Source organism: Kryptolebias marmoratus, linkage group LG1, assembly GCF_001649575.2.
Source record: "Kryptolebias marmoratus isolate JLee-2015 linkage group LG1, ASM164957v2, whole genome shotgun sequence".
Classification (NCBI taxonomy): domain Eukaryota; kingdom Metazoa; phylum Chordata; class Actinopteri; order Cyprinodontiformes; family Rivulidae; genus Kryptolebias; species Kryptolebias marmoratus.
In genome coordinates, this window is record NC_051430.1 from 5,147,565 (window position 1) to 5,163,077 (window position 15,513).

At 38.2% G+C, this 15,513-nt stretch overlaps 1 protein-coding gene across 2 annotated transcripts in view; it reads right to left on the reverse strand.

Annotated features, from left to right (window-relative positions):
* The window catches only part of unc5db (unc-5 netrin receptor Db), a 360,215-nt gene that overhangs the window by 130,381 nt on the left and 214,321 nt on the right, over window positions 1–15,513 (reverse strand). For both annotated transcript variants that reach the window (XM_017434898.3, XM_017434897.3), the window contains exons 3-4: window positions 13,294–13,437; window positions 9,123–9,226 (exon numbers count right to left, since the gene is read on the reverse strand). In XM_017434898.3, the coding sequence (XP_017290387.1) occupies window positions 9,123–9,226; window positions 13,294–13,437 (248 nt within the window). The remainder of the gene's footprint in view (window positions 1–9,122; window positions 9,227–13,293; window positions 13,438–15,513) is intronic.

The following is a 15,513-nucleotide window of genomic DNA, read 5'->3' on the forward strand; positions in this document are numbered from 1 at the left end:
GGAAAGTGGAAATAGGCTTCTCATGTCACACTGTCTCTCCAAGCAGCCACTCAAAGAAACTCATTAAATCGAGGTTCTCATGGTCTCCTTTCTCCCTGAGTTAAAAGATCTGCTTTATATTCACACCCCATGAAATCTGTGAACTAAAAGCAGCAATTTGATTTTGGATCTGGAGGACCAAAACAAAATTACAAATAAGTGGCTCCTGTGTTTTATTAACTGTAGCATATTAGACTGTCTGCTCTTAGGGTAGAAAGTATGAGATTATTTCACTCACACATCCTTGTTCAAAACATTGTTCTCTCTGACTCACTGATGAATAAATGTCTGAGGATGTTTTTCTGTAAAAGAAAGTAAAGCCTGTAAGTCAAAAGCTACTTACTGAACAAAACTTGAACTTTCAAAAAAGCTGTGATACAGATGTTTTACTTTAGCAAAGGGTGGTGGGATTCAAACTGTACAGAGACTGCACAGGTTTTAAGGATTCTTTTTTCTTCTACATGTTGGCATCAATTATTGCCCACTGCCATGAGTGAGCGCATTTGTCTGTCTGGAAGAAAAAATATCTCATGAACCACTGGATAGATTTTAATGAAACTCTCAAATTAATTATTGAATGTACACCTACAACTGACTAGCTTCTGGACTCAATCCAATTCAAAATGGCTGCCACAGTTAATCAACCTTACACAACACAAAAATAGCTATAACTGTCAATTTTACAGATATTGAGCCAACATTGCAGCTGAGACTCATCCGCAGCATATACTCTGATTGATGTAAATGAATAATTTGTGTAAGATCCAATGGGATCGGTGGTGGGTGAAATGCATCCCTTCAAGGAATGTAAACTCTTCAGTTTAGGTTAAGAAACTTGTTAAGTTAAAGTTATGTAAGTTCAAGTTCAATGCCTTAAAATGGACCAAATTAAATGTAAATCTGTTTACCACTTTTTAAGTAAATTGTTACTTGATTATTACATCTGAATATTTCTAGTGATGTACACTTGATAATCTACTTACTACTATAACATTTGGGTCTAGATCTCCATTTACAAACCTGGAACAAACACAGTTTTACTAATATTAGGATGTAAGGCCCCCTTTGCATTGAATGACAAAGTAAAAATTAGAACAAAGATGGAACTTTTATCTGGTCAAAGCCTTTCAGATGCGTATTAAGAACCCAGTGGGCTCCCAATGCTACGTGATAGAGTGTAAGAGCATTCACCCAACTTCCATAACAAGGTTGTGGGGGTTTATGAATGTGGTAGAAATATATCAGAGTCCTGGATGGAGTGTGGCAATGGCAGAGTATCAATAACATGAACACTGGTGATGCACCAGTGTGGCTGGGTTTTTTTTAATTGTAAGCAAGATTGGCCATGCTAGCACCATGTCTAGGCTATGACCATAATCATCACAAGATCATAGAAACAACCTGGTTGCTGACGTGATCCCAGTGTCAGTCATATCATACTCAGATGGCGTAGTCTTCCAGCATGTAGCTGCATGCTGACATGGTTCAAGAGTTGTGACAGGGCAGGTGTATTGAGCATGTAGATGGTGCATCGTGGAAAACAACGAGAACAACCTATGTGGAGAAAACTACAAGAGTAGTGGTATCATGATTACCGGCACACTGAAGGTTTTTTAATTTTGCTTCAATCCAGTAATGTTGAAACAGGTCATGTAGGTTGTGGAGAGTGTAGCGAGGTTGTCGTCCAGTTTGAAGGAGGTCTAAACATAAGTTACAGAACCAGTCAGAGATCCATCCATCAATTTCCTTTACCCAGTTTTCCGTGCAAGGTCATGGAGGGAGCTGGTGCCTATCTCTAGCAGTCATTGTGAGAAAGGCAGGGTACACAATGGACGGGTTGCAAGCCCATCACAAGGACAGAGACAAATGAGACAAGCAATCATTCATGTTCTCACTCACACCTAGAGACAATGCAGACTTACCAGCTAACCTAACATGCATGTTTTTAGTCTGCAGGAGGAACTTGGAGTATCCAGAGACAGCTTTAACCTCTGCACCACTTTGCTGCCCCATGTTTTAACAGTTAGACAAATCTCAATAAAGTTAATATACAAACGGAAAAGCAGAGGACCAAATATAGAACCATCAAGTACAACAACTTTATTACCATTTGTGAATTGTTGGTTAAATGCTGTTTTGTATTAGTCTTAGTTTATTTAAACTGAAAAAGATATCTTGCTCTACACAAGTCTTCCCTATTTAAGATTTAGGGTTAGGGTTAGGGGTCTGTAAAATGTTGTTGTACAGCACTTTAGTGCAACTTTTGTTTGTTTGTGAAGTGCTACATAAACATAATTGAGATTTCATTGATATTTTGTAGAAAAGCTCCTCAAAAACAAACAGTTTCAGTAGAGTAGAGTAGAGTTTAGTATTTATGCCAAATTTTATAGAGCATAATAGGAAAGAAGTAGGGTTCAAGTCCAGAAATATCTGTTCAGAAATCTCCCTTTTTATTTATGATGCTAATGTAGGAATACTGATAAACGGTGAAATCCTGGTACTGTAATTACTAATAACAGTACGTTCTTGTTTTTTATTTATTTTTTTTACCCTGAACAAAAAAAATGTCAGACTGCAGATTGTTTGGGGTTCTTAGAGGCTGATTGGAAATGAATCAGAACACTTTAAAACAATACTTTCTACATACTGTACATTTTTGTTTTGCTGTTCTTGCTCTTATTATTACTTAGGTTTGATGCAAGTATTTTTTGTTGCTTCCCACATGTTTCAACTTGTGGTTATATGTGTTTCCTTTTTCTTTAAGAATAATTCTATTTGTTTTATGGCTGCTTAGCAGAGTGGGTAGGGAGGTCGTCCTCCATTCGAATGGGCGGTGGTTGAAAGTGTGACAAAGTGTCCTTGGGCAAGATACTGAACACCTCAATGCCACCGATATGCTTATTGATGTATGAATGAGAATAGAATAGAGAAAGCACAGAGTGTGTAAAAATATATAACAGAAAGCACTGCATGTGCATGTGTGTGCGTGTGTGTATGAACTTTTCAGAACCTGGAGAGGTTAGAAAGGTGCTATGTGTTTTTGTAAGTGCAAACCATTTTCAGTTCTGTAGATGTTTATATATTTTGTATTTAAATTTCTAGCTTTTATAACATCAACCTGCCAGGGACTGTGAATAAAAACAAATTTGTTTATACATAATGGACTAAAGTACTCATGTTAATGGTGCCTGCATTGTTCCTCTAAAAAATAAAGCTGGAATAAATAATACTTTATGATACTTCATTGCTGTCTTTTAGGTTTATGATATTTAGATATCATGGCTGAAATGAAAACATAAGTTGATGAAGCAACACAGAGATGTTTCTCTTTTGCATCAGTTTTATTTTTGGTCACTTGTTTCAGTCGCTGCTGAATAAACTCTTTTGTAATGATAGCTTTACATTAAGAAAGAAAATAAAACTTGTCAAGAAGCTGATGTAGTATGAGTAATCATCCAATGAAGCACACAATTATTTTTTTTGCTGTAATGTTACATTAAACTGTCACACAGTTGGTTGTCATGACACCATTACAGCTGTGTCATGAATATTTCACTTCCCTTAAACAGAGTGAGCGGAGCATATTGGACACGCCATTAAAGTCTGATCAAGTATTATTGTATTGTCAAATGATTTCATAACACCATCATAAATAATTCCATTAAAAGCTGAGACTTAAATTAAAAAAAACATGAAATTAGTATTGAACATAGTGCATTGTGGGATGACTCGTAACAGAAATGCTGCAGGCATGTGGCAGGAAACTTGATGCTTATGAGAACTATCACTGATAGGAATAAGAATCTCATTAAATTGAAGGCCTAACATTATTTGAAAGGATGCATATCACCCGCCACCTTTCATGCCAGTTTCAGACTTGGATCATGTTATAATGATCTAAGGCGGGTGATATGAATTACATCAAGGAATGCCAGGCCTTTCATTTTTAATGTTATATTGGGTTGTCATTCAGTGTGAAGGGAACTTAGTTTGACATGTTCTGTGAAATTACACCTGATGCTGGTCCGGATCTACAGTAACTGGGGATGTGTGTGAAAGTGCACATAAACAAAGAATAGTGATGTTTTAACAAGAGTGATAGCAACACAGAGAGACTCCTAACATCAGAGAGGAAGGACTGATCATTTCATTACTATTTTTTTTATCATCAACATGAATGATAAACGAATATTTGAACTAAAATTGGAATGAGACAACACTTAATTGAGTGTTACAGTTTGGTCTGCCTTCTGTGGCATTTCAGTCTCACAAATGAAGACTTCCAGAGACATGGAAACATTTCTGCACAGCATCCATCCCTCCCTGAATGAACCGGTGCAAACCACATGATACTAAATGATTCCACAGCCAGTGACTGGAGACTCATTAGTTGTCCCTGACATCATTGCTGACAAGGGTTATTTCCAAACAGTGAATGTCCCCTCCGCCCCACCACCACACACCACCCCAAAACCGCAGGCTCACATTCTATTGTACGTTCATTTTGGTGCTACAGCAACAGCCGTGCCGCTGCTGCACTCTGAAACCTTATCCGAGCACACTAACGGATGCCATCTTAATATTTCATGGAGGAGGTGCGCTAAAATTGACTGGGCTGAGGAGATCTGCCCCATGCTCTTTACATTATTCACTGCCGTCTCTTGTGGCTGGGCTCATTTGTGTTGACAAAGGACTAGATGGGAGATTGAGATTCCTGCAGTTCAGCTCACATTCAACTATTTTTACCCTCTTTGTGGGCTGTGGTGCACTGCCGTGACATCAATCCTCCATTTTCATGTTGGATCATTTATACAGTGAAGGGCCTGAGATTGACCTCCAACTAAAGCTCTTTCCTGCACAAAACATTAAAACATTCATAACTCATTCTGATAGTCTCTGAATACAAGTATGAAATCAGAAGAAAGGTTTAAAGAAGAATCAGCACTTACTGATACAGCTGGATCTAGGCAGTAACATTTTTATTGCTGTACGTAATCTCACCTAGGCATGGGCCGATTACAGGTTCCAAGATACACTGCCTGGCCAAAAAGTAGTAAAAGGTTACACACTCTAATATTTTGTTGGACCACCTTTAGCTTTGATTACGGCACACATGCGCTGTGGCACTGTTTCGATCAGCTTCTGCAATGTCACAAGATTTATTTCCAGTAATTTTTCACCAAGATCTTGCATTGATGATGGTAGAGTCTGACCTTCTCCAGCACATTCCAAAGGTTCTCCATGGGGTTCAGGTCTGGACTCTGTGGTGGACAATCCATGTGTGAAAATGATGTCTCTCACTCCCTGAACCACTCTTTCACAATTCGAGCCCGATGAATCCTGGCATTGTCATGTTGGAATATGCCCGAGTAAATGTTACTGAAGTTTTGTTTTTAAATAAAAAATAAATTGTGATTTTTTTTAAGGTTTTAATGTTTAAGGTTATCATTCTATCAGAACCCTATCCCTGTGAGAGAAGTCAAATAAATGATCATGAAACATAATTCAAATTCTAAAAAAAACTGTAACTGTAATACTTTTAAATTTTATCTTCACCCCAGACAATCTGATATTGTTTTTTTTCTTCATACATAAATATGTGTATTTCAATAAGAACCTACATTAAATATTTTAATAGACACATGGCCACTTTACTGCACTGTCTACTGTCATTGGTTTAAATCTGCTTTTACTCACTGTGTTAATCTGGACCGCCTCTGTAGCTTTTGCTTAAAGCTCAGTTAACAGCATGGAAGTCCTTGTGCACCAGAAGGAATGTCATTACTATGGGTACTCACAATTTTTGTAAACTGGCATTTCAGTATGTGAGCCATAAGGGTTCCCAGATGGCAAAGAACTCATGGAGAGAGACTGTGGAAGCATTCTCCAGAAATCTGCACTAAAGTCTTCAATGTATTAGCATCTTTAAACTCCAAATGTTACTAGTGTGTCTAACTTTAGTCATAACAATAACATCTACCTTTAGGAAGAAAATGCAGAATGTTATGTTTGCCTAAAGCACCAAAACTGACTGTTACTGGGAATGTTAATGTCACATTTCTTGTGACTACTGACAAGGTTTAATGTCTGATGAACCAAACTAACAGTTCAAGTGTTTCTGAAACATGAACTGACACAGATTTATTGGCCATGTCAAAAAACATTTTCGCCTGACAGAAGCAATGCTGAAACATCACATATTTCAATTGCTCCGTCTGTTGTGATATACTTGTGATGCTGTTCTGTGTAATAAACTATCCATCGATTTTCTTTACAGGCCTTCTCATTTCTGGGTCATGGGTGCACCTGGTGTCAATCTCCAGCAGGGCTACACCCTGCACAGGTCGCAAGTCCATCACAGGGACACACAGAGACACTTTCGCTCACACCTAAACACAGTTTAGAGTTTCCAGTGAACCTAACATGCATGTTTCTGGTCTGTGGTGGAAACAGAGTACCAATGAAAACCCACGTATGCAGGAGGAGAACATTTAAACTCCCCACAAAAAGGCTGGGAGGCGATCCTGTAATTTTCTTAATGTGAGGTGAGAGCACTAACCACTGCACTGCTGTGACACCATGTAATAAACCACCAGTGCTTTAAATAATAATGTGTGTCTATGTGCACTTTTTTTTTAGTTTTCTATTTTTTTATTTGACTTTTTCAAATGTATATTGTGTTGTGTGTAGATTGTTGTAATGGCGCTGCACCTTAAGTGAAATGTCCACAATTTTGTTGTGCAACATACAATGACAAAGTCTATTCTATTCTATTCTATTGTGGACACTTTAGGTTATCCAGTAATGTGGTGTGTCAATCACAGGAAAATTGTCTGAGCATGTCACATTATATATTCACCTACATACACACAGCAGTGGTCCTACATTTGCACCCCAGCTAGGTGGATCTGAGGACATGAAACCCCTAAAATATGTACATAATTGGTGTGCATTTGATGAAATATCATAGAACATAAACTTAGACATTAAAACTGATTTATTTTTCATAATCTAATTATACTTTTCATTATGGAAACTGTCTAAGTGAAAAATTAAACCACAGCCTAATCTTAAACAAAACAAGTCAAAGTCCAAACTGAACAAACATTTAAGAACTGTCAATAAAGAAGCACAAAGATTAAAATTTCTATAATTATTTAAATTTCAATACAACTATTGGATTAACATTAAATAACATATAAATGTTTGATTCATAAATGTGTAATGTGATTTAGGTGAATCCAGACAATTCTTTGTATGTTATCGATCATTCAGCCTGGTTTTGCAAGTTGTAGATGGTCCTTGAACACTCTTCTCAACTCTGTGACTGTATTTCTGTCTGTCTTCCCATTTAAACTGAAAACAAAGCAAACCACAACACCTGCTGCACATAGACACCAATGCTAGTTTGAATATGTGCACACGGTTCACTAAATTGAGGAAACAAATTCTTACAACCTGAAAATTGACTTCTTACACATGCCCCTGTACAACTCAAAATTCTAGTCAACTCAAACATTAAATTATAAACTTGAAGTTTTTGGTTACCTCAAATTTCCTGACTTGAAATTCAATATTTGAAGGTTAGCAACACTCAAAAAAAATCAGAGAGAGGAAACATATTTTCAGTGAAATGTTTTATGAATGAAAATGACTGTGGATCTACATGGTATACTTAAAGACATTCATTTTGTTGGCATACTGGCCCACATCTGATGTTCAGAAATGTCCTCACGTTTGGCTGTGACATGGCCTTCTTTTGAGGCATTTTCAGGCTCAAAGTCATAATGAAAGGTTGTGATGATAATGTTAAGATTTAAAAAGAATTTAGTTTCTTGTAGAGCTGTTTTCAGTCCAAAACAGAAATAGAAACAAAACGTCCCCACATTCTCTTGTTGGTGAGAAGTCATCAGATCCAGTTTCGGGAAGCTGCTAAATTGGATTTTTGGAGAAATCAGAATCTGTGCACGAAGGATGTGGGGCTTTACGTCCCACCTAGTCCCCTGCACACAATCAACATAACATGGACTGGCCAGGGCTAAAAACTTCTTCTGGAACCAGATATTGGTTCCCTTCTAGCTTCGACTTCTGGGATATGATGTCTAATATTCCTATACAGTGTCAATGGTCAGAAGTGGTTAAACAAAAATGAATTATTGAGAAAATAGGTGCTTCTGCCACTATTGAAAAACACTGACAAAAAAGGACCTGGAAGAAAGTGATGTACAAGTTGCTGTTATGAGTTTTGTTTGGACTTAACTTGAAGTGAGGAGAACAGAAGAAACACAAAGAGCTCCAATAAAAAACTGAAAAAAAAACTTTAATAAAATAAACAAAGGACTCCTGTGGCAACAACAACTTTCAGAAACCACATGGAGACAGAAAGGCAAACCAGACATGGCATAAAGCACAACAATGGTTGATCGAGGGTGAATGGAGTCTGACTGAATATAAAAGCTGAGGTGGAAGAGGAAGTAGCTTCAGCTCTGACTAATGGGATTGGAGACAGGTGTGAGGGGGTGGGACTGACTGAGGGAGAAGTGGCTTCTGTCACAGAGGAGCTAAATATAAGGAAACATCACAATGGAAACAAAATAAACAGAGAAAAACTCAAAACAGTGAACATTAAACAACCAGAAGCACGGCCTGTAAGAGTTTAGCCCTCTCCTCTGGTTTCAGTTGTGTGTGGACTGCTCACTTGGTGGATTGACCTTTCAGAACCAGTGTAAGCTCAGAGGACTCCCAGTCTAAAGGTGCTAAAAACATCATTTTAGACTGTCTCATGTTTCTACATTATATATCTGTGGATGAAAGACTTAATTAATATTTATACTCTGCATCTTCTTTACCTTGCTTTGGAAATAACACCTTCATTTCTAAATATTGATGTGAACTTTTCACTGGTACCCAAACAAGCTACGTATTTCACCCTATTAAAGGTCAGAGAGCTGAATGCAGAATGGACTGAGTGGTAAACAGTTATGCTCAGTGAATCAGATGCAGATCTCTCGTGCTCGGTGGGAGAAAAGCTTCTCTTGTTTCAGGAAAGGAGGAGAGAAGGAGCGGAGGAGCGGCAGCCTTACCTCCGCTGGCGGCACTCCCTCCGGAGGGCGACAATGCAGAACAATCATCCCATTGATCGGCACCTCCTTCCCTTGAGGATCCTGCTCAAAGTTTTTCCTCAGATCTGTGTGGAGATAAGAGGCAGTTGTCAAGTGTCAGGTGTTACACTCAGCCCAGTCTCAATCCCCTTCAGGCACTGAAACACCAGCCTGTAAGCCCTGACCTTGAAAACCCACCACAACCTGCTTAGAATTGGATCTAAGGTCCCTTTGCTGGTTGATCTGTTCACAAGGTCCTTTTGGAGGATACACAGGATGAATGAAATCCTCTGATCATCCCGTCTATTCATGTGCATAAAACAATGATGGATCTTATTCGACCCATTCACAAGGCTGCCACCTATCCACTGAACAACTTTAAAACAACATTTTTTTTTTCATTCCAAAAGTGTGGTTATGAATAGGCCTTGTTCCCCACACACAATATAAGAGAGCCTGCAGTCAAAACTTCACTTCAGGTGCAGGAAAGTAACTGTAAGATGAGCTTAAATGTGGGAGATAAAGATTTAGACTTTCTACATTCAACTGACAACCATCTTCTTTGTTCTCTTGATGCTTAATGATATTTGATTTTCTCTGCTTCCAGTGAGTAAAAAAACAATAGATTCAATGGAGAGGAGGCCTTTCAGATAGCCGCTAACATCTACAGCAGCAGTATTGGATTTGGACACCAGTGACTGTGGATAGGTGATTAGGTCTAACTTGATTAGACAGCGTTAGAATGTAGAAATTGACTATTTCATTGCTGATAAATCTAGTTCAGTTACTACTGAGATAATATCAGCTCATGGACCTCTTACAATCTAGTTCAAACCAAAACAAGAATTTAAAGAAAAAACTTGATTGAAATTTTATTAGGACATACATTTGTCAGAGAGTTTTGATGATTCCACCCACATCTTCCCTAGAAAAAAAAAAGGTTTAAACTCAGTGTTTGATAGCTATAATAAGGCAGCAGGCTGTTGGTTTACATTTATCTGAACAAGAAAGGAAGCAACTGGATACCAGCAGAAGTCATGTTTCTTGGTATCTGTCTGATATCTGTATTGAAATATGTTCCAATAAGTTTTGTGAATCTGTTAAATTAATTGCATTTACAGTTTCAGATGCTAGCATCAATAACTTTATTGGGTCTCGTGGCTATATTCAGACTTGCCCTTGAGAATAAGCACCTTAAAACATCCAGGAAGCAATGTTATCCATTTGCATAAGACTGGACAGTAGGTGAGGCATCATAGAGAGGGGTGATTATGTTTTTGTATGGTGTGTTAGCAAAATATCTCATGAACCACTGAACAAATTTTAACAAAGCCATAAGAAAGTAACCATTTGATGTACACGCACAACTAACTCAGTTTTGGAGTCAGTGCAGTTCAAGATGGCCATCACAACTACAGTAAATTCTGGACTATAAGCCGCTACTTTGTTCCCAAACTTTGAACTCTGCGGCTTATACTAAGGTGCGGCTAATGCATGTTTTTTTTTTTTTCATGGCGTGAAAAATATTTTCCCTAGTAACAGTAGACCAATCAAATTGAGGAGTAGTTCAGAGGTCCAATGAAATTGTGCGATAAATAATATGCACTTCCACAATTCAGTGTATTGTAAGTCTGTAATTTGTATTCACACTCATCAACGTGGAAAACACTCGAAGAAAAGCATATGATGCAGCTTTTAAGCTTAAGGCCATCAATCTGGCGGTTGAAGAAGGAAACTGAGTTGCTGCAGGTAATCTTTCACTCAAGTCTACCAGTAGATCCTAAATGCATGGAGCCGTGTCAAAATCACCAACGGGTTCTGGACTTCTGCGTGATGAAGAGGACCGGAAGCGTTCAAAAAGAGTGACAACGAAGAGGCTGAAGTAAGTAACGAGATCACGGAGGAGGAGATATTGGAATGTTTTTCGTGCAATGTTGATGAAAAAACCATAAGCAACGTAATTTGTGTTACTTATATGTATATTCAAAGGTAGCTGTGTTACAGGCACTGTTCAATGAGAGCATTTGCAATATGTGTTTGTTTATGTTACTATACAGAGTAAATTAAAAGTTAAAAAAATCCTCATGTGTAATATCTTTCTGTGCAAATATCTCATATCTCATAAACCAGCTACAAACAGGTGCTCCTCGCAAGATCCCTGACAGCAAAGTCAAAAGAATAATCTGAATCTGTCCAAGTGCAAAGGACCACTTGTGGAGAGCTTCAGAAAGACCTTGAATTAGCAGGTACAGTGATTTCAAAGCATATGGTAAGTAATGCACTCAACCCTCATGGCCTCTATGCTCACCACACAAGACCCCACTGCAGAAAAAAACATGTTGAGCTCATTTAAAGTTTATAAAGAATAGCTTAGTCAATCACTCAACTTGAATCCAATTAAAAATCTATAAAAAGAACAAAAAATAAAAGTTCATAGAAGAAATCAACAAACTTCATAAATTAACGGTAAAATATCTCCGTTATACATAAACAGTTTTTACTGAGAGAAAACATGTTCAGGTTTTATTTTCCTCGCTGGATTCCAAGAACTAAAAGATCTTGCCAGGACTTGCAGTATCAGATGAGATTGTGCATAACATTATTTATACAATTTATGTCAGGATGTGGATGACGGAGACGAACCCAGATCGCAGACTTTAAAGAAAAACTAATTTATTAAAAAAGAAACAAACAAAAACAAAAACTGGCGAGGCAGCAAACAAACAAAAACTAAATTCAAAGCATAACTGAAACAAGAAACAGGAAACCCGGAGCGAGACAGCAACAAACAGACATCTACATCAAACAATGGACCAGTGAGGTATGGGAAGAGTGACCGGGTTTTTAAGACTGGGGATAATGAGGTGAGTGGGAACAGGTGGAATGATTACTGAGTCGGGACAGGTGAAGATGGGCGTGGCTGACAGACAAGTGAATGACTGGGGGAGAGTGGAAATGAAAACACAAACATGAGGACAGAACCAAGAAGAAAACAAAAACCAGATAACTAAAAATAGGAAACGAAACCAAAACACAAACCAGAGAACTTAAATAAAATAAAACAAAAACAAAACCCAGAAAAAGCCAAATCACCACAATTTACCCAAACAGTTATAACTCCGTCCCTTCTCTTAATAGGAATACACTTAAAACTCTGGCATAAAAGGCAGCAGATGATATGTATTCAGTTGAAGAATGTTAGCCATTAATCTTGTGTCTTTTGCTCTTCGACATCTTGGCTCAGTTCTCAGTCACACCTTCTTTGCATGTGTTTATCAGCCCAGCTGCACCCATTCTACAATCACCCTTCCCTGCATATAAACACTATAGAGATTCTTTTACTCATTGTCAGACCCTTCCGTTACCTGTCTTAGGAGGTATACCAGAGAGTAGGTTTAACAAACTCTGAGATCATATATAAACTCTGAGTTTTTGAGTCCAGATATAAAGAAATCTCAAGAAATCTTATCCTTGAAGTAAGAGTGTGCAATACAAAGCCATCATCAATGGATCTCCGAAACCCCAATTCACCATGGCAGCAGCAGAAAAAACAGAGTTGGGCCATTTTTAAATACCAAGTATGTTAAAGACAGGTGCACAGTGATGATGTCCATTTAGTGATTCATAAGATACTTTGCTAAAAGACAGATAAATGAGTAAACACACATGCAGACACATAAAGACATTCACCTTTCATCTATAGTTTAAAAGGTTATCAGTAACATAATTATACATTTTGCGTATACAGATGTTTTAAACACTTGGGTAAATGGTAAATGGCTTGCACTGTATGGCATTTTATCTGGTCCCAGGACGCCAAAGCGTTTTACACTACAGTCAGTTATTCACCCATTCATCCACACATTCAGACACTGATGGAGGTGAGCTACATTTCAGCCACAGCTGCCCTGGGGCAGACTGACAGAAGGGAGGCTGCCATCACACCAGCCCCAGTAGTCATATTTGTCACTTTCACGTTTCTTATTTGATAAATCTACAATAACCTCTTAATAGCACACAGATTGTTTTTTTGTTTTTTCCCCCCACAAATGTTCTGCTAAATTTTGACCAAATCTACATGATTTTGAGGGGGTGTAGAACCTTGTGAGTGGCAGTGACGAGCTGGGACAGTAAAGAATGATTCCACACTCACAGGCAATGCGGACGGTTGCTTTCCGACTCTTGGATGTGCCGAGGTGGCTCCAGGCCACACACAGACACCAGTAGTCCTCAGGTCCATGGAAATCCTCGACCTGCTGTCGGGACACATTGATCATCACCTCTCGCACCTTCAGCCCTGGGTAAACAGAGAAGAGAAGCTATCAGCTGTTACATGTCATATTTTAGATTACATGCTGTATAATCTTTCCCAGACTCCAGAAGCTCCTGAAAATAATCAGATCTGTTCAATTTTCTATGACACACTGAAAAAGTTGAATTATGTTGGCTGAATGGATGAATTGCTTTAATTATTTTTATTCTTCGCCACCAAAGACAAAAGGTATAATGTTATACACCCAGGTATAATGTTTTGCGCATGTCTGTGTGTATGCTAATGAGCCTGTCTGTTACCAAAATATATCCTGAGCCACTGGACAGATTTTAATGAAACTCTCAGTAAGTAATCTCTGGATGTACAAAAACTACTAATTAACTTTTAGAGTCAATCCAACTCAAGATGGCTGTAACCGCCAACTGAACTTAAAAAACAAAAAAATAGCTTGACTTGAACTGTATACATATTGAACTGAAACTTGATGTGGTAGTAGTTGAAAGTCATCCCCTACACACACTTTGCCATGGTCTTTGCCTAAAAGTTTGACATTAAGCATTGGGATCAACTGAGTCTTTGAGAAAAATATTTATTGAACCACTTGACAGATTTTAAAGAAACCCTGAAAAATTATTCAACAACTGATTATTTTTTTGAGTTAACTGAATTGAAGATGACTGCCATAGCTAGTCTACCTTAGCAAACAGAAAATTGGTGAGAAGTGGCCAGTCAGCCGCAGCACATACTTTGAGTGTTAACAGATCACGTACTATGCAATATTTTGTGGAATCACACATTAGGTCATTTTTAAGGTTTGACCAAAATGGGACAACTACATCATATCATCATAAATCAATTGTTGCTTAAAACTAAGAATATAAGGCAGCAGGTGATATGCATTAGGCTTTTACTCATAATTTTAGAACTACATCTTCTGTTTTTTAAAGGGTACTGAGATAAATTTTAGGTTGTCATTCTGCCTTCCTGTTAAAAGGCACATTCCGACTTTCACACCAAATTTACAGTATGTCCTAATCTTTATAATGAGGAAATTTTCTCTTTTTTACATACTCTTTTACTCAAGTAGACGGTGTGGAACGGCCTAAATGCAAAATCTGGTTTCTTTACCAAACTTTAATCAATACTTTGGTGTGTCTAAAGGCTCGAGTCAATGGGGTTTTACAGGATTAGTTATGCAGAAGTTCTTCAGAAGAGTTGACACATTTCCTAAATCAGTGCTTTCTCCCCCTCGCTGCTGAGCTCCAACAGCACAGCTAAAAAAACTGGCAGAAACAAAGACCCCCAGGGGACCCTCCTGTATGTTTTGAGCGCTCAATGCTGCTAACAAGAGGAGTGCTAAATCAGCTGTAGCAGAATTAGCATTAATAATCCAGCCTACACTTAAGAGCATATGCAGGCTGGCTTTGCAGGCGACACCAGAACAATGGCATATATTATATAACACAAAAGACGTGTGGAGACAGAATGCTACACAGTGCTTTTATTGTACTGAATGCATTAAAGAAGATAGGAAAAAAAGAATCTTGAATTGAAAATCCTCTTAGGCAACACTCTACGAAACCACACTGTGAAAAGCTTGTCACCATGTCATACAGCTCCAGATGGGTAAACAGTGCTCATATTTTATCAGAGTTATCTGTCACATGTGTTTTCTTTGAGCTGTTTGCAGCCTCTGGGCCATAAGACCACAGCTGGATTAAAGACAAGTCTTATGCAATCTTCTAGGGAATGCAGAAGGCCAAAAGCCACCCTTAGTCCTTTGGTTCTTTTGCATGCTCTCACTGGAAAAATATACTTTAATCTCACTGGCTCTGACTTAAAGTCAAACAGCTTACACAACTCATCCATCCATCCATTAATCCATATATTAATCCATCCATCCATCCTTCTTTTATCTGCTCCTCCATTCAGGGTCACAGAGGAGTTGATGCCTATCTCCAGTGGTCATTGTGCAAGAAGCTGAATACACCCTGGACAGGTCACAAGCCCATCACAGAGACTTTTAAATGAGTACCAATTAAAAGCAAAGGACAGCAATGAAGACTTGGTGGTAGTTCAAGGTAAAATTGTGAAAAAGAA